Genomic DNA, 19,942 nt, shown 5'->3' on the forward strand with positions numbered 1-19,942 from the left:
TTATAAGTTATCACAGACACTTTACAGGAAGTGAGAGAGGGCCACAAACAGGAAGGAGCGGAATGTGTTTCCTGTCCGCTCATGGTGTTAGACGGAGCAGATTCCTTGTACCAACGTGACACACACACACATTTGTATATAGTTTTCACACACACATATACACACACGCACACACACAAGGATATTTTCCACTGGAGTGAGGGTGAAGCAGAGTTCCAGGAGAGAGCAGCAGAGAGAGTGGGTAGCGGAGAGACAGGGTGCCCCTATGCTCTGTGGAAGAAAGTTCTGTCTCCACTAGAACAAAGTGACCATCAGTTTAGGTTCTGGGTATTAGCAAGTATGAGACAACCAGCTGATTGGAGAGTGTTCAACAAACACATCAACCAAAAAAATGACCATCTCAGAAACACAACGGTATTAGCAAAGTCCCTCTGAGGCATGAAGGTCACAGGACAGAATTTATAGTATAGAGGAAAAACAATGATAACATATTTGACCTGCGTATAGACCCACGATTGTCATCAGAACACTACATAGGTTACAGTAGAAATGCATATGTGTATATGAATGAATAATAAGATAATACACAAACAGATAATAAGGAAGATAATAAATAATATCAGCTGATCTACTGATAGTGATACATAAGCACATCCAAACATAGATCTCTCCCCCAGCGGTTCTCTCCACAGTCACGGTTCACATTAAACTCCCCACAAATTGACTTGGGAAGCCTCATAAAATGATCATTCAACAAACAACAACAAACACAGACAGACACAAACTAAGATCCTCTCAGGCACACGCGCAGCTGAAACCTCTCACAACAAGACGAATAAATCACTGCAACCAGACTTAACATTCAGATGACTTGTGCATTTCATCCTTGATCTTTCAAACGAACAAGCGCCTGTTAGTGTGTGTGTGTGCGCAACGGAGTAGCTGGCTGCTGCAGGCAGGCCAATCACAGTTGCCCGAGAGCGAATACAAAATTAACATTGGTCGTCCTTGAGGACTTCCTGATTGAATCACAGAGGGTCGATGACGTCATAGGGTTTCACTGTGTGTGTGTGTGTGCCCATGGGGATGAGTCACACTTACTCTTTTCATTGATGATTGTCTGTGCCTCAACAGAGTGGTCAGGATAACCAAGACCCGCCTAATGGTATTCCAATAAAATGATTTACTGGAAATGCACAAACACACCTTTTAGGCAGATTAAAATACTGCTGTGTAGCCCATGATAAATTTGTTTCATAATAATGACAAATCCATAAGTCCTATATATGCACTCAGGGAGATGTGACCAACTCCAGACCTTAAATGGAGTCACATTCAGATTTTCTGTTTACTTTTACTTCCATTACTGAGAAGACAATATTTACTCATCTGTATTTGGGCAACTTTAGATATATAATAACTGACTCAGGGAGATGGAGCAAGCAGAGAAAATCGAGTGACAAGGCCTGCTAAGGACCCTTGTACCAGCCTCCCTCAGAACTGCATGTTTGGTATGGATGGGTGTGTGTAGTGGGGGGACACTTTGACTCCTGAACTCTGGTCCCGCAGCCCAATCGGAATCTCAACATATGGGCCTACCACTGGTAGTTCAGTTTATCAGACGTCCTAAGTTAAATCTTACAGGCTGATTTAAGCAAGTGACAAATTTATTCAAAACTAATATTGTGCTTGTAAGTGCTTATTTACATTTAATAGAGTGTTATTTTTAGTACAGCGTGAAACATAACCCAAAGGACTTGGTAAAGGCAAAACAAAAGTGGCAACCTATGAACAAAAACTATATTTGCACTCCCTCTAGTGGTGGTTTAACTGCTTGGCAAAATAAATCTGAACGGAAGTACATAAAGAAAAGTTGAAAACAAACTATTAAAATACGTCTCAGCCCAAAACTCATCTGCCCAACAAATTGCAGTCTGAAAACCCGCCAAACGGGAAATCAATTTCATTTTTCTATCAAACATCAAACGAGTAAGAGATTACGTCTTGGCATCTGAGGAGCGCTTCTTTCTGTACTCCTATAGGAGTATGCAACTCAGAAACCTGAAAATTTAGCACATCAATGTCCGAGGCTCCAAACTTGGCCTTAACTTTAACTTTTTCGTACATGTGGAACTCTACTTGTCTGTTGGTCATAGCTATGAGCGTTCTCATGAAGTTCTCTCTCATTTCAGATCGCACACGCTGCTCTTGTTGGAAATGAACGGAGTCTATCACACATCCCGTAGAAGCGGAGATTGTGGTTTGGCAAAGGGCAATAAATCTTGGGGAGCTACGATCAAAACCGCAGCTGTTCGGATCCGGGCCTCGAGGCAAGCGGAGCACAGATACCGGAGTTCTCATAATGTTTCTCTGGAAGCACAAACAAACAATTAAGATCACGAAGATCAGATCACAAATACGGAACTGACAGTCACAGACACAATAATGCACATACATTGTTAGACAAGTTGGGATCTAACAATAGCTCAATTTACTCAATTACAACATTAACATAAAATAGCCTACACGTTTTCAACTTCTCCACCTTACCAAACGTCGCTTGCTACAGTTCCTTTAGTTCTTCTTCTTTCCGTTTTTATGGAAATCATCGGTGTTTAATGGCGGTTGGCATGTTACGTTATTGGTGCTTTACCGCCCTCTTCTGTGCTGGAGTGTGTATCAGAGACAACGATGCTTAACCATTCTCCTTCAGCCTCGTGTAAAGAGAATCCCCCCATTGCAGTGGGCTACATAGGAAGCTGTCAGAGCAGTTCATTTTTGCCACTGCTATACTGACAAAATGGCGTCGTAAACAGTAAAGTCACGTGACGTACGGAACATGTCGTTCCCAAACCACTTTTCTTCATGTTGTAAATGTTATATCCTCTTTGTCACTGCGATATCAGTGCTTTGTCGGCACAATGGATCTAGCTAGCAAAACAAACCCAGCCCGCCAGAACGGAAGTGGATTGCATATAGGGGAGTAGGAAGTAGAGCGGAAACGGCTCATGAACTTGTCAATAGCAAAGCCATAGAAAAAGTTTTTACTGTATTAGCCTATCTCTTAAGATGCCTTGTGGATTTATTTTAAAGAGTCATGGAGATTGAAGGCATGCAAACACCCCACATTTTCATCTCTGTGGATGAGGTGGGTTTCAACTTGCCCAAAACATGGCGAGAGGAAGGAATGTGATTGGGAAGAGAGCCACAGTGGATGTCCCGGGCCAGAGGGGTACCAACATCACAATGTGCGCAGCAATATCCACTGATGGAATGCTATTACACAAACCACTAATTGGGCCATACAACACTGAGCGTCTCCTTGCATTCCTGCTTGATCTCTATGGAAGGGTTGTGCTAGGTGAGGAAAGGGATGCAGAGAGAAGAAACCAGCCAACATTTGTAATTGTATGGGACAATGTGGCATTTCACCACTCCCATGCAGTCACCGAGTGGTTTGCAGCCCATCCCAGAATGGTGTCTTTTTTCCTCCCATCCTACTCTCCATTGCTCAAACCCATAGAATGATTATTTTCCTCATGGAAGTGTAAGGTTTATGACCACCATCCACATAAACAAAGGTCCCTCCTGGACGCAATGAATGCTGGATGCCTGGACACATCAGCAGAAGATGGCTAGGGATGGATCAGGCATGCCAGAAGATTCTTTCCAAGGTGTATTGCCCCAGATGACATAAGATGTGATGAGGATGAGAACCTGTGGTCAAATGCAGAAGACCAAGTAGAGTAGCATTCCTGTTCACTGATACAAACGGGGCGGGGAAAGGGCTGCACAGACGCTCATTTGGAATAGACCAACCGGCCTTGGGGAAAGGGGGGCCGGCCAACAGTGTCGCTTAATCTGCTGCCGACATTTTATTAGAGGTTAAAAAAATGATAAGGCAAGCGGCCCTCCGGCCCAGAAGTGTCTCGGCCCAACGGGAATTCTCCCGGTGCTCCAGATGGCCAGTCCGCTTCTGCTTTCAGCGTACTTTTCATACTTCATCCCCAATTAGCGGCCCACGGGCCAGATCCGGTGTTGTGTCCCAACTGGTTTTCAAACTCATAGACATAAGAAAAATACAAAAATAGACAAGGGACACGGAAAATGGAATGCAACAATAGAAAAGAATTAGCCCATGGATCAAGGCCACATGATCATCCTAAAGAGGTGTTCAGGGGGACCAGGGATGATGTGGTTGACAAGCTGACACCTACTGAAGAACTAGATTAGGTTGAAATATAATAGCCTACCACTGGTGGTGAGTGTGAAGTAAGTGTCGAACTCAAGATAAAACAGATAATGACAAGTTAAACTTCACTTAACTTCACTTGGCAGGCACACACTGATGTGTGGCTTCAGCCCCAGTCTTTCAGTCTAGTGAGGAAATCTGAAAAGGATACACCCACCTTTCTCCCACACACACACGCACACACGCACACACTCACACATACAGAGGAATGACGACACCCTCATCAACTCTTGACCCACGATCAACAGTACTGTAGAGACATGACTCATATTTGGCTCTAAAAAACGACGTATTCCTCGAGGCCAGCATCAGAGATAGAAGGTGGGGCTTTGTGGCCCTAAAATGTTATATTGCCCTGAAATCTTGAAATCTCTCTCTGTTTGCATAAACTGTGGGACTACTCTGAAGGGTTCACAATGAAACAGTGGAATGTGATGTCATGTATGTTAGGTATGGGACAATCCTTTTTCAATACCTTTGGAAGATTATTTCCCTCATAGTATTTACTCTTTCATTCATTCCCTTCCAACATGGTCCTTGTTTTCTTTTTTTTGTATTGCAGTTATACTGTTCCTGGTTCTTCAGCGTTGCAGCACAGCTGGTAAGATCCATCAGCAACTGTTTACGATAAGACCTTGTGTGCAGCAGAGATTGGTGCCTGATGTTTGCATCAGTTTCTGTAAATGTTAGTCAGAGATTGCAGGTTGGCAGCAATGTGTCTCCGCAGGGCATGTGTAGTCAGTGTTAACTCCTGGTACAGGCAGCCTCCTAATTTCTCATGGTTTTGTGCTGTATGTATAAACACTCTGTGTGCGGTTTGTAAATGCAAGTTATGTGGTATATAATGTTTACTGGTTATCACAGAGCTTTGTTGTTTTTGATGTGGTCATGCTGGTCTCGGGAGTGTAGATGGAGACAAGGAAGAAGGGATGGAGGGAGGCAGGCAGGTTCCAAATGGTAGAGAGGAAGCTTTATAAATTTAAGTATGGTTAAAAAAAGTACAGTCGAGCACAGTACAACAGTGCATTATGGTCATCTTGAATAGGTGTTCAGGGGGACCTGCATGGAATAATATGGTTTAGCAGTTTACTCATTATTTACTGGAGGGAGTTCATATACTTTTTGCATGCAGTGCATAAGGACTAATATGCCACAGACTGGTAACCTTTCTGTGGTTTTTCTTTATCTGATCAGACTGATCCTTAAAGTGGAGTCTGATTCAAACAGCCTACCCTGGATTTTACTGCTGATACTCTTTAGTTGATTACTTCAGATCAACAGGGTTGTGTTTTGTTGCGTCTCCCCAAGACCTCTAACACAAGTCAGCCACTGTTGGGATGACTTTGCATCACTATTGTAGAGCCAGAGACTGAGGCAGTTGAAAACAACATTTCTACTGTCATTCCAAATGACATATCAAGGGTATATGTTTAATTTGAACATTGGTGTTGGGAGGGAAACCTTTTTTATTGCCCTATATGCTAAAACCCCCTATGCTCTGCAGCTATTTATTAGTGGGGATGTTTCAATGATTTTTTGACATTGCCCCCCGCTACAAAACGAACTTATTCCATGGTTGAGATTAAATACTGTGGTGACCAGGAAGCTTAATTTGGCTTTGACCTCGTATGACCCAAGAAATGCACAACCAGGGATAGGTTAAGCCAAGGTTGGGCATTTAGTGAGCAAAACTTAAGTTGAAACAAAACAAAAACGTACAGTACAGTAACTGGCAGTAATTAGGCAGCTCCAGCAGTTCCTGCCAGTCAATACCACAGCTGGCAAATACTGTCCCCAACCAACACCCATCACACCCTTTTGATCATGTGAGTGAGGCCAGATAGGTGATGCTGTGGTACCACTGTACTATCCTGTCTGCGGTGTTGAATGTATCTCTGTTTTCAAGCTCTTGGTGCAGAACAAATTCCCCTCGAGGCAATAAAGGTTTTCAATAATGGTTTTCATTCATGCTGCAGTGAGGGTTGGGCTGAGGTCATGACACTTGTTGTTACACGATTGTTGCAAGGCAGGCCGGTCTTCCTCTTCCATATTTAATAAGTTAACTGGGATACCATGCACTCACACTTAAATGATAGTTATGCACAAAGTATTTTGTGTTTCATAAAAAACATTTCTATGTGAAAAAAAAAGATCTATGTTTTGCCCACAGAACAGAATATGTTTCAGCTTGATGTCCATGACAATCCCAGGTAATAATACTAGGCATAAATAAGACCAGACGGAATGCTTCTACTCATTTATTGGTGTGTGTTTATTTTGCCTCAACTGATTGGACAGGAGATGTAAGAAACATCAAGTGATAAAATTCCCCTACGTGGATGTGGGGCCAAGTTGGGTAAAGGATGTCATCCTGTCCATAATTTCTTCCTGCCCTGGACCCAGACTATCACCCATCTCGCATTCCTTCTTCCGCCCACCCTCTTCCTCTCTCCCTCCCTCCATACCTTCCTCCACCCACCTTCCTCTCTCCCTCCATTCCTTCCTCCGCCCCCCCTCTTCCTCTATCCCTCCCTCCATTCCTCTCTCCCTCCCTTCATACCTTCCTTCCTCCGCCCCCCCTCTTCCTCCCTCCCTCCATACCTCCCTCCCACCCTATTCCTCTATCCCTCCCTTCATACCTTCCTCCTCTGCAAGACCAGAAGCGGAAGTGGGAAACTGCTTAACTTGGGTAGTGAAATGAAAATGTTCATTGACAAAACATACAAAACCCATCTCACTTAACTTCCGAAGCTGTAAAGTAAGCCTACATAACCCTGACATCGATTGTTATCACTGGCATGTTTTACGTCTAAAATATGAGAAAGGTGTGAAACTGTATAATTCAAGCCAACTGTTTATTTCAGGCACTGTGAGAATCTGCACCTGGAATGTGGCTTTGGACAGTTTTTCCACCCCAACAATGCCACCTGTTGTGAAGGTACGCTGTACAGAATGTGGGCAGATGCTATGAACTTTTTGGCAGTGCGTGTGTATACATTACTGTAGGTAGCTGTTCTGTGTACTATGTAACACGATACCTTCTATTTACAGGGCACTTAACTTTTGGGTTGAGCCAGGGTGCATCGCAGTGCTGTCGGGACCAAGCCTACAACCCTCTCAACGAACATTGTTGCAATGGCAGGGTGCACATCAAGCCTAAGGGTCAAGTCGACTGCTGTGGTTCAGGTCCGCAAGTCACCCAGCAGAGAACACATTACCTGGATCTTAGAAAGTTCTGTAAATAACCCCCCCACAGCAGTCAATATTTCCACATCTAGTTATTTAATGAAAGGTTTGGTACCAATGCTACTTGTTTTGTGCAACAAGCTTTTGAAGCCCAGGGTTTATAGTTAACTTATGATGACATTTAAACATACTATACTGACATTGATGTGTGTGATAGAGCAATGTGCAAGACTGTCATAGGTCAACCAATGACCCTGGTGTTGGCACCGAATAGCTTGTCTGTCATGTCAACTGATATCAGCAACCCTTAGGGTTCTTTGCATCAATGGAGCTGCAGTGAGTCAACAGTCCGCCTTGTCATCCCCATGCAGAGCTGTGGGACCAACACACCCAGCTGTGCTGCGGTAAAGAGAGGAAACTGCTGGACAGAATGACTGTACACAGCAAATGCTGCGGAGTCGTTCGATTTGACAAACGGAACGAGACTTGCAACGACACCTTGGATGTGGAGCCCCGTACTTGCGGCACAGGTTAGTCTACTGCAAGGTAACACCCGTACAGACATACTGTATGTAGATGACACCAACATCTACATCTGCATTAACCAGGGTCCCTTGCATATTAGTCTGGCACCAGTACAGAGAGGTTTAAACAAACTAGTTCTACAAATCTGTAAATCTGTACACTTCATTTGGATGGTCCATCTGTTGACACACTAAATGTTATCATTAACTACTCAGTAGCATGTCAACAATGTATCAGTTTACATTCAACAAAACTGTTTCAACAGATATGTAGTTATGCATTCAACTAACTGTATGTTGAAACTGTGTTAAATGTCAACTGACATTGTTGACATGATACAGAGTAGCTACTTACAGCTTATAATGTGCCAGACGGACTATCAAAACGCAACACACACACTACAGACAGTTAGATGAATATTGGTTTATGACCTGTTGAATACAAGCTTTGAACGTCAGCAGACACTTTCAGTCAAATTTGTAGATCAACACTTGAAATGCACCTGATAGTCTACAGACAGTTAGTTGAATGCATAACTACATATCTGTTATAACAGTTTTGTTGAATGTAAACTGATACATTGTTGACATGCTACTGAGTAGTTAATGATAACCTATAGTGTGTCAACAGATGGACCATCCAAATGAAGTGTTACCAAAAAGCAGACAAAAATGTTGACTTGTCTGACTGACAAGCTAACTTATATATCGATATTATAATATGTCATACAATACCAAAGGCAGCTGGATGACTAGCAGCTGACAGGTTCAAACTGGATAGAGACTGTCTGGGGAAATGCCACAGGATGCCACTGCCTTGCTTTGATGTTCTGCTCTGAATACGTCAACATTCCCATTTTTCCAATTTTTCCCATTTTCTTAGTGGTTCTGAGCATCAATTGATGCTCACCCTTGCACAAATTCATTTTCTTTCATCTTTCCACAGAGTCCTGGGACGCAGAGAAACAGTTGTGCTGCGGCCCTGAACAAAAGATACTGAACAAAATTAATGATCAGAATCTATGCTGCAGCTATGATCAATACGACCCCAAAACACAGTGTTGCACCAACAACTTGAAGGTGGTGTCCCTACATGAACTGAAAATCCAGTCCACTGCAGGTTGGCGCACACACACAGATTATGTCACCAAAGGCTGTTCAAAGATGTCAATCTGTAACAGTAATGTTGATCTGTTAGCCACGGCCCCTTAAAGATCAGTGCCATTATGCGGTGTGGAGATATCATAATGCAGTGTAAACATGTATTATTATGATTTTTATATATATTTAAATATTATTTTACAAACTGCAATTAATAGGACAAATGTCAATTGTCAATACGTACAAGTTTTTTTTTAAGCTAAGAAGCCTGACTAGCAAGCTAGCTCATCAAACTGTATTAACACACCAAATGCAGCTGCCATGTCACATGACCTGCAGGATAGCAGAAACAAACCCAGACCCCAGAATGGACCGGAGAGATTCAGTTATATAGACTATATTATTTCTACTGTACAACCAGGTCAAAATATTTAGACAGACTGATTTGATCCTTTATTTGTTCACAAACCACAATACTTGCTTTAATTCAAAAACATTCCTGAAAATGAAATTACAATCCTGATCTTTCAAAGCTCACCATTACGTCAGGGTAATTTGTAATGCTATTTTTAAGTGTTGACTGTTGGCACATGAAGGAGGTTTGGGATAGTGTCTAAGATTACAGTTGGGAATTTTTTTACAGAAGTGATATGTAATCTCCCTCATTCTTGGTCCTCCCCTCTTGGTCCCCCCCCCCCCCCCCCTCACAATAAAATCTAGGTTTAATATATTATGCATTTTAGGTATTCACTTTTAAGATATTATATATTGTTTGCAGTAGCTGTTCATATAGAATTATTAGGGTTTATTTATAAATGTTTATATGGAACCACCCCGTAGGACTTGATGCTAAACTGGAAACCTGTGAACCTAATGATGTATCCAGAAATACAGAGCTGACTCAGGTAAATCAAATCTTCAGCTGAATTCTGTCCTAACCACTCTCTTTACACACTTACCGTGGCCCTATACATTCCAGTCATCGCACAAGCATTCATACAATCTAGTTTACGTAGTAATCTCCAGGATTTGCAACAATGAGGCTAGATGTAAATATAGTGAGTAAGTGCTACTGGCTATTGCATCCTTTTATGAAAATATATTGTTGGAATGTTTTCATGCTTTACTGGACAGTTTTTTGATGATGTGTGAAATGAAAGGCAGGGAAAGAGAGAGAGGGAGAGGGGGGAAACACATGCAAAAAGGGCCAAGGTCAGATTTGAAGCCAGATCTTGTAGGGATCACAGGGAAGAACAGGGCAGATCCAGTACAGCCGAGTGGGGCAGAACACAGGTGAAGCTTGTAAAGGTTCTCAACTGAGGGAAGTGGTCGAAGGCTGAATTCAGTCTGAGGTAGTTACTGAGTCTACTCTGCTTTCATTTCGTAACTGGTGAAAGTTCTTTGGATACACTATTTGTGACCTCAAAGTAACTGCTGCGATCAAGCCCCGCCCTGCCTATTTCATCTGGCGTGGCCACTGTTCTCTGTGTGTGTGTGTTTGACGGAGAACTTCCATTCTTTCGTGTAACTTGTGCTGGGCACTCGACTGCCATTGCTCAGACCAACCACGTTGGTAAGACTTTGTTGCCTTATTCTATCTTTCTGGGAGATTACTTTTCTTTTACAATACGAGAGTGTTAGCCTGCGCATGAGTGCAGTGTCACATTTGGTGATTTTTCATACATGTGCTGTCACATCCTATTTTTCTCTCTTTTTTTGTGTGTGTTTATGGCTTGTGTTACGCGCTTGTGTGTTGTTGCATGTGCTTGTTTGTTTGTATGTGTCTGTGTGGGGCCAGCATGTCTATGTGAATGAGTGCAGGTCTGTGTGTGTGCATGCTCGTGATTGCCCTCTGACTGGTGCACGTCTCTCTGTCTGTTAGGGTAACCAGGGAGATCACATCTGTGAAAAGGACAACAACCATCCTCAATCTGAGACCTGCTGCAATGGACACAAGTGAGCTTGTCTTTTTGTTCATAACTATTTGAGTAAGAGAGAGACAGACAGAGGCACTTAAAGGCAGAGAAATAGGTAGTGAGACACAGAGACATGGAAAATGTAAGGGCAAGAATTAAACACCATTGTCATTATGTCATTTCGAAACAGAGGGAGACAGACAAAACAGAGAGTCGGTCTTAGACAAAGAACCAATGTGAAAAAAACCTGTTAAAAAAAAAAAAAAATCAGTCAATCATCTCCAGTCAGATGAGTAAATCTGATGCAATGTCTAGCAATGGAAAACCTCAGACATTCTGGAAAGCAAAGTACATTTTTGCATGAAAAACAAACAGACAGGACCAATTAAAATGTCTTGCTAGACTAGGCATTGCTAGACTGTGTCTCCTCTTTTTGCAAGTGGGTCACTCCTCCAATAATGTGATAAACATTTGAACATGCCTTCGGTTAAGTATCCATGCCTGTAAATGTGTCGAAGCAAACTCCCTGTCTTAAGAATGTTATGTTTCCGTCTGGTCTGCTGGCTGTTTCTGTGCCATGACCATTCCTCCAGTCTGCCTCAACAGGATATGAGGTAAGGTCCCATACTCAGGGTGGAGAGCAGTTACTGGAGGTTTCTGTTAGATTTCATCAGAAAGGGGTGAAGTGATGAACTAATGTGCTATTATTATAAATATACATTTGGATGACCATGATCATTATGATTAATAATATCATTTTGTCATCATTAATTATAATATTTAAAGTCAGAGAATAATTAACTGAAAGTATGAACAACTAGTACATTCACCTTGTGTAATGTGAAATGCAACTATTCATATCGCTTAATAATTTATTACCATTCATTACCATTACATTCTGTGGTATGTAGGCTAAATTATAATTTCAACACTGGATCACACTAGTTTGAAAGGTGGCAACTTCTTTCTTTTTTGGAGCAGATTGAACATAAAAGACAATTAAATAATACACACAATGGTAAATAAATACTGGAATATACAAAATAATAACAAATTCAATGGCAGAGGTGAGGTAAGTGTTGTCAACCAAATGAACAACAGGTCAGAGATATTAGGATTGTGAAATTGTATTGGGATGTGGACACATCCGTATGTGCTTTCTACCACACGATAGTATCACTGAGCAGAATGAAGCATGGTGCGCGGTGATATGGTTGTCGGGTACAGTTAGGAAGTTGAGTTGTGGTGAACCATCCCTTTAAAGAGTAACTAAACGCTTTGCTGGGGTAAACCTCTATGGTCAAATCTCACACGTCTTATTTAATCAACCGTGATCTTGATTCTGACAGATCAATGCAAAAGTGTTTTTTTGATTACATTGTGGTAAATCCCAGCTTGTTTAACCCCTAGTGGTTAAAGACTTTTGAAGACATTTGTGATGTCAGAGTGCCTTTTTGAGGAAGTCTGACATATTACAGGGAGGGACTCTTGTCTGAAGTGCCCTAATATGTGCTTGCTCTAAAGGCTATCCAGTAAACATGGATGACAGCGTGGGAGTTGCGCTTGTAGCGCACCACCCTAATTCCTGTTTGTAACTCTAACCCTGTTATGATTTTGATTCTGATTGGAATGGCCCAATATGTCAGGTATTTACCTCGCTATTTGGTTCATTTGCAAACAAAGAGCAACAAATAGCCGCATGGGCTTTTGTTTGAATCACCATTTGCTCACAAGAAAGGGTCTGTTCTAGGTCTTATTGTCGTGTTGTTGGGAATCTTTAAGCTAAGTGCTTTTACCTCATAAAGCTGCTCAAGTACTGACACATGCTACATTGGGTGTGCTTATTGCACATCTACCAGGACAATAAAGCGAATAAATCCATTGTAAAACTTGATAGCGTGAGATGAATTACTCACCTGAAACCATTTCTGAAGTATGCATTTGACCGCAGTCTGTTCTATCTTTGCAGGCACAAGACTATCAGGACCACATGCTGTGGAACTAAGGACTACAACTACTCAGACCTACAACTAAAGTGCTGTCACGGCATTCTGTATAACCTCACCGTCTTGGGCTGGAACCCACAGAAGGCCCAATGCTGCGGGAGTCTTCTGCTGAAGGAACGATCTAACTCCACCCAGGAATGCTGCATCTCCTCCCAAGGCAGGTCCCTTGCTTACAAAGCCCAGCCAGGACTTTCCTGCTGCGGACACCACTACTACAACACCTCCCTGTGGTCATGCATTTCGGAGTCCCTGTTTCCATTGTGCTCAAGACAGAGATCCGGCCTGAAAACTGGAGCAAATAACCATAGAGGTCAGTGTTCCATCTCAGCATTGGGTTTAGCATGCCTTGTGTTTGTTGTCTATGGACTTTAGCATTCAGACATAGATGAACCAGAGGGTTGGCTGCCATGCTGGTAGCAGGCAGACAGAAGGAAGAACAAAAAATGCAAGAGTTCAAGAACTACTTGAGGGGTCTAGATGTGAATAATACAATGGTAGCAGTGACAATGATCTGACAAGCTGTGCTTGGAAAGCCGGGGTTGAGTAAGTCTACTGCAGGATGATGAGCTCATGGGTGGCAGGTGTGAAGGATTCAGGCAGGACAGGAACACAAACACAGGGGACAGTGCCGGTCCTTCCTATAGGCGACATAGGCAGCCGCCTAGGGCAGCATGAAGAGGGGGGCGACAATATCCCCAGTGCCTCCAGTTAAATGAACCCTCCCGCTGTCGGGCGGTGTAGGTAAACCTTGCCTAGGGCACCAAATGTGCTAGGACCGGCACTGACAGGGGAACCAGCAGGGGGTGAAAAGAGAGAGGAACTTGAAAAGTGCAGTGGCTGTAACACCCTCTTACTGTAATGTGTCCTGTTCATCTGTAATCCATCTAAACAATGTTCAATGCAAACAACTTTATTAAGGGTCTCAACTGACTGGGATACAACTTGTAAGGCTAGTGGACTTTCCTCGTCTGGAGCTTTGTGGAAAAGGTAACCTTGCAATACTTTTATTAATGTGTCTTCTACCTATGTCGAGTATATCTATATTTTGTATTATGTTTTCACATTTCAAATAATTTGTGTCATTGTGTGATGTGTGTGCGTGTAGTGTTCCTAGGGACAGTGAAGTCAGCAAAGGACAACAATCGCTATGTAGAAATGGTGAACATGCTTCAAATAAACGGGATGGGAGAGGCTCGAGTCATGACTAACTCTCCACCAGTTCACTTGCGCCTCTCTGACTCTTCTCGTCTGTTGATTGGGAAGATGTACATGTGGAGTCAAAATAAGACATACTTCTCTGAGCTCAATGATCTCTCCTCTATTCACTTCCTCTTCTCCAGGTGCAATGGCAAGCACTGACCTTCAGCCAACTTCACCAAGTAATGAAAAAAATAAATAATTACATTTGTTAAATGACAAGATAAGCCCCGAACCCACATATGTTTTAATTATATGGTAGGTAGTTTGTGATATCAAACGTTTAGGCTAATGCTACTTAACAAATGTCTCAATCTAAATCACCCCAATGGAATGATCATAGTCACATAAATACATAGCAGGCTTTATAGAACAGACCCCTGGAATCTGTATGTTTAGAGAATCCTAATTATGTTTTTTTTATATATACAGCAAAGGTATGCTACTCCCCCCCCCCCCCCCAGTATATGATTTAGGATCATATACTGTATTTGCAGGAAGCTATATGAGAAAGTAAACAAGTCACGGTGTTGAATGTAAACAAGTTTGATATTGCTGGTCATTTTGCAGGATCCTCTAGTTGGCCAGTTTTGAAGTAGAAGTCATCAGATGATTTGCAACATTGAACCATATTTAAGTTGAACAGTCAGTTCTCCATCTCCTCAGGTCAATTAAAATATTTTGTGGTGTTCCTGCCCATGAAAAAAAGTTTGGGTGGTGTTTACAATCATTCAGGGAACACAATAGTTTATCTATTATCTCTCAAGTGTATGTATGTTTTTATATGTTCTCTTTTGACGCACTGTATTGTACATTAATATTAAATTACTCCACGTCCAGTACTGTGAAAGTTGCCAAAGGTGTGCTTTTATTATATAGCCTATATATTGTAAGATGTACCTATGTGTGAGTATATACAATATAACCCAGATAGGTTGTCTTGTATTGCCACTAGACAATAAAGCCTTGTTTAATGGAGATACAAAGAATGTGTTATCTTGTGTGTATGATCTTGATGAGTCATTCCATTCCAGTTCACCTGTAGCTTAACAGGTGCTGTTCTAACTTCTGAGCAGGCAGCATGCCAACAGAGTTCTGTCACAGATTTAGAGTTTTACCGTAAATTGACACAATTCTTTGCCTAAGTGGGTGGGACAACCAGACAACAAGGGTAACCATAGTTTCCCTAGTCCCTAGAAGTCCTGTAAACGTCTGTAGAAGTCCCAGTTTCTACATTTACATGTATTCATTTAGCAGACACTTTTATCCAAAGCGACTTCCAAGAGAGGGCATACCCTCACACATAGACAGGTCTGGTGAAACAGAACACACATCATGGCTGCTGTCCAGTCACTTGACAAACAGTATCTTGCTGATGATTAAATGGAATGGTGGAATTATGAAATAATTAGGCTTGTCCCTTTAACCAATCAGGTGCCAGATGGTACAAAATAGAAAAGCTCATCATGCTCCAGGCACTGTTAGTGTGAGAACTGTGTGGGTGGAGTTACCAGTGTCTGTCAGTGCCTCTTCACCTGAGGTCTTGAGAACACCTTACCAGTTTTAATGTACTATGAGCGAGCTAGTTCAGGCATGGCACTCGGGCAGCGAGCATCATCCGCTCATTACCACACTTGTGTTAGTTCAAAAAGGACATAATGAGTCAGAACAGGAAAAACAACGAATAAATAATACCATCCCAAGGTATTTAAGTGGTCTTGTTCTTTGCATCCAGTGAAAGGGAAATGTTACCATCAAACACAGTCCATTCTCAGACAGTCTGGGTGTTATTGTGTACGTATCTAGTCCATATTTCCAGGACAAAAGAAACCTGTAGCCCCTTTTAATTGTAGCCCCTTTTAAATCTATCTTTACCTCCTTCCTTCCTTTCATACTTCCTTTTTGTGATGCAATCCGCATAATTTGACTGGAAATGAAAATGTAACTATTTGCGTCTGACAATTTAACCCACGAGTTAGGAAAAAAATAGACTGAATCGTAACCCTTCCTGAAGTGAACAGCACACTTAGGTCTCACCTGTATCCTCCATGACAGAGATCCTCTTTAAAAGTCAAAACAGGATGTAGAGGAAATTGACACTGGATACATTTTTGGAGGATTAACATTGAAACGGTAGTGAATTGCGTGGGATAGTGTTTAGCTGCTGATATAACATACTTGATTGCCTCTGGGAGGATGTGGAAGGGGAGCAGCTCCAAATAGGAACCCGGTATGTTTTACAGAAAAGTAATCTAGGGGTTGTGTCTGATCCTGATCTTTTGTATGTGCGTCAGCTCATGTGGGCTGTGGGCGTCGACCATGAGGGTCAACATTCAAGAAATGTGGTGCTGTCCTGGCTGTTCTTCATCCAAATAAACTCTTCCAACAACAAATGTATTTTTGTCCATGACTCACATCACAAGTATTTTATGAGCAGTATACTTACTTCCCTGATTTACGAATGCTTTCATGTCACGTCCAATCAGATTGTTGTTTCTCTGCAGACTCGTATAAAGCAGAGGATCAGTTCCAGTCAACAGTATTTTTACTTTTTTTTTATCAAACATAAAATATGGTGGGAAACTGTCCACATGAAGTATCTCCGGAAGAAACTAATACATATTTGGCTTTGCAAAGCTGACATCAAAGAACAGCACTTCAGTGAAGTGGTTGAAGTTGTCATAAAGCATGCAAGGAGTCTGCGTTTTGGGATAAAAGAGAACTTGACTTAGAAATAAACAAGATACAGAACAAAGGGCAAACGCCACACGGCCGTCGATAACAAAACAAATAATAAGACTTCGCAACGAGGTCCGAGACAGCTCAGCTTATAAAACCATCCTAATAAAACAACGCAAAACAGGGGCGTCTAATATTCTGTTAGCGCAGATCGGCACTCAGATGCCGCGTGAACCGTGACAGAAGTGGCATGACTTTGTGGCTCGAACTGTTTGTTGCGCTGAGGCATAACTAGGTGTGTGTCATGATTCAACTCCTCTGTTAACTGTGTTGTAAAAGCTTGCTTTGGCATAGGATGTTTGCTATGTTATCAGATGAATGATTATGTTCACAGCTGCCAAGTGAGGGTTTACACACACATATGCACACATGCACTTACACACAAACATGCACACACACATGCGCACACACAGAAACACCTGATCACACATGGACATGCAAACACACCCGCTGACACTGACTTCTACAGACACTGATGGAACACCTCTTGAGGTCAGAGTAAAGATATGGATTAGTATACATGCCGAGAAGTGGAAATGTAATTGTTAAGAACCGACATATGAAAACTATACAAAGGAGCTCAACTATGTAGACCTCACAGTAGGCGAGCATGGAAGCATGGGATGGATAGTACACTGAAGACAACTGTGCTGGACCAGGGATCTGGGAAGTCTCATTTAATGGAAGAGCAGGACCTCATTGTAGACAATCTGTAAACTAATTGAACTCCTTCAGTTTGAGTTGGACCCTCTCAGATGGTATGAGTGTATAGATACACCTTTCAGATCTTCTATCCGTACGTGTGTTTTCTACACGAGTGGGCCAATAAAGACATTTTTCACAGCTGGCTGACTGGAAAAAAACGTCAAATCATTTAGAACACCGCTGGTACAGAATCTTGTCAATCTCTGAACCATTTTAATCTCCCAGCGTCTATGATGTGGACAGTCAGGTCTCATCTAGGATAATCTCACCATCTATGCTGGAAACCATGAAGGACCCTTCTCATGGCTGCCCCTCGGTATGCCTGAACAGAGACTCATCTCGTTTTATCCTGCTGGGGTTTCTCATCACCTTGTACATGCTGGCCGGGGCGGCCATCTTCTCAGCTCTGGAGAGGCCAGGGGAGCAGTTTGCCCAGCAGTGCTGGGAGGGAAGGCTGGAGGGCTTCGGACAAGACCATGGGATCAGCCTAGAGGACCTGAGAGCCCTGCTGGAAGACTACGAGGAGGCCAACGCAGCGGGCATCCGCATGGACGCCCGTAGAGATCGCTGGGACTTTGCTGGGTCCTTCTACTTTGTTGGCACGGTTGTCTCCACGATAGGTGAGTCATGAGTCTGTTGACGACAGTTGCAATTGAATGGAGGGTTGTTACCATGGTCCACGAGACACACAAATATTTCTCCTTACGATTTTAAACTCAGATTTCACATGCCAGGATAAACCAATACAGTTTATTTCATACAAATCACAAAAATATAGTGGACCACTTCTCAGATTTTTCCAAGCTATCACTTTCTGTACTTCTGGCTAATCTAATGGTGTTGACATTGGAAGATAGTCAATTTCCTTTCCAAACATGCTAGATATTTACCAACCCTGAATGCTCACTTATTACGTTGTGAAGCCAGGCATCGAGCCTCCTGGATACTCACAGCTACTCACACATCAAACACAGACCTGTTGCACATTAACTTTGTGTTTGACAGTAAAGCCCCCTGGCATCATGCTATCCCTGATCTATTAGATCTATACCTATCATTTGACTGCCTGACGAATAGACTTGCAGTAAACTAATTTGTCTCAAGCCATCTGCTTATTTATTCAATCTGTCTGTGAATGTCTGATTGATTTAACTACTTTAATTTCACATGTCATCAAATCCTCCTTGTCACTTCCTTGAGATGATGTCAGACCCATAATAAGTGGATAGGTTTAAGTGTGCTCTCAAACACAACTGGATTCCTCATCCACTCATGTTAAATCTGTTATTTTATTTTCATGTAAAGAAATCATAGAAGAATGGTCGGATTCAGCAGTTTATGTGGTTGGAAAGTAAGTATATTTTGTCTGTTGTAGAATGAATCTTTATCCTCCCTTTACCTCTCTCCCTGGCCAGGTTTTGGCATGACAGCCCCCTCCACCACCGTGGCTAAGGTCATCCTGGTGTTTTACGGTCTGGTTGGCTGCTCGGCCGCCATCCTCTTCTTTAACCTCTTCCTGGAACGAGTCATCACCATGCTGGGCCTCCTCATGCATTGGTGCCACCGCAGACGGACGCCTCACTGCAGGCCTCACGGAGCTGGATGGCCAACACTGGAGGCTGCAAAGAAGGCTGAAGATGGAGAGGCTGTGGGAGGAGCTAGCGGAGACACCAGTGAGGGGCCACATGGAGATACATGGAGGCCGTCCGTGTATCATGTCACTCTCATACTCTTCGCCACCACTCTAGTGGTGAGCTGTGGCGCTGCCACGCTCTACTCCACCATGGAGGGGTGGAGCTACTTTGAATCGCTGTATTTCTGCTTTGTGGCATTTAGCACGGTGGGGTTTGGGGACCTGGTGAGCGGGCAGAGGGAGCACCACGAGGACAGCCGGGGCTACCAGCTGGCCAATGGTCTCCTGATGTTGCTGGGTGTCTGCTGCACCTACTCCCTCTTTAACACTGTCTCTGTCATCATCAAGGAGGGGCTGAATTGGACCCTGGGCCAGCTGCTCCTCCTACGAGGCTGTGCGTGTCCTGGTGGCCCTCAGGAGGATTTTTCAGGACTGCTGGTTCTCCTCTGCCCTGTCAGTCCCTGCCCCTCTGTTCACCACACCCAGCCTCACACAAACCACCGGCATCCCCAGACAACTGATCACAGCTGGGACCAACGCACAGCGGGCTCCTTGCCACATCCCACGTTTAAATGTCGATGTGCTAATGCTGTGGTTGAGACAGTGTACTGTGGAGGTGTAGGCTCCACAGAGACCACCACTGCTGTTATGACGCAAGCACATAATTCATGTAGTTAAGCCTT

At 42.9% G+C, this 19,942-nt stretch overlaps 3 protein-coding genes across 6 annotated transcripts; 2 read left to right on the forward strand and 1 right to left on the reverse strand.

The window, feature by feature from the left end:
- Positions 1 to 417: 417 nt before the first annotated feature.
- On the reverse strand, positions 418 to 2,369 carry gemin7 (gem (nuclear organelle) associated protein 7). The gene has a single exon (XM_047016161.1). The coding sequence runs from the start codon at positions 2,359 to 2,361 to the stop codon at positions 1,975 to 1,977; it is 387 nt and encodes a 128-aa protein (XP_046872117.1). The 5' UTR covers positions 2,362 to 2,369; the 3' UTR covers positions 418 to 1,974.
- A 2,257-nt stretch (positions 2,370 to 4,626) lies between these two features.
- si:ch211-195m9.3 (galaxin) lies at positions 4,627 to 15,157 on the forward strand. 4 transcript variants are annotated; one of them, XM_047016169.1, is made up of 12 exons: positions 4,633 to 4,702; positions 4,815 to 4,853; positions 6,423 to 6,462; positions 7,117 to 7,190; positions 7,304 to 7,438; positions 7,810 to 7,968; positions 8,909 to 9,082; positions 9,904 to 10,636; positions 10,946 to 11,019; positions 12,949 to 13,295; positions 13,904 to 13,972; positions 14,091 to 15,157. In XM_047016169.1, exons 1-8 carry the CDS (start codon positions 4,669 to 4,671, stop codon positions 9,987 to 9,989), a joined length of 741 nt encoding a protein of 246 aa, XP_046872125.1. In that variant the 5' UTR covers positions 4,633 to 4,668; the 3' UTR covers positions 9,990 to 10,636; positions 10,946 to 11,019; positions 12,949 to 13,295; positions 13,904 to 13,972; positions 14,091 to 15,157. The 4 variants fall into 4 exon arrangements, with proteins under 4 accessions (XP_046872127.1, XP_046872125.1, XP_046872126.1 ...); XM_047016170.1 differs by lacking the exons at positions 12,949 to 13,295; positions 13,904 to 13,972; positions 14,091 to 15,157 and having other exon boundaries at positions 10,946 to 11,020; XM_047016168.1 differs by lacking the exons at positions 9,904 to 10,636; positions 10,946 to 11,019; positions 12,949 to 13,295; positions 13,904 to 13,972; positions 14,091 to 15,157 and having other exon boundaries at positions 8,909 to 9,678.
- A 2,755-nt stretch (positions 15,158 to 17,912) lies between these two features.
- si:ch211-261a10.5 (potassium channel subfamily K member 13) lies at positions 17,913 to 19,937 on the forward strand. Its single transcript, XM_047016160.1, has 2 exons — positions 17,913 to 18,246; positions 19,042 to 19,937. The coding sequence occupies exons 1-2, from the start codon at positions 17,913 to 17,915 to the stop codon at positions 19,935 to 19,937; spliced, it is 1,230 nt and encodes a 409-aa protein (XP_046872116.1).
- The last annotated feature ends 5 nt before the right edge of the window (positions 19,938 to 19,942 follow it).

This window comes from Hypomesus transpacificus, unplaced genomic scaffold (genome assembly GCF_021917145.1).
Source record: "Hypomesus transpacificus isolate Combined female unplaced genomic scaffold, fHypTra1 scaffold_320, whole genome shotgun sequence".
NCBI lineage: Eukaryota > Metazoa > Chordata > Actinopteri > Osmeriformes > Osmeridae > Hypomesus > Hypomesus transpacificus.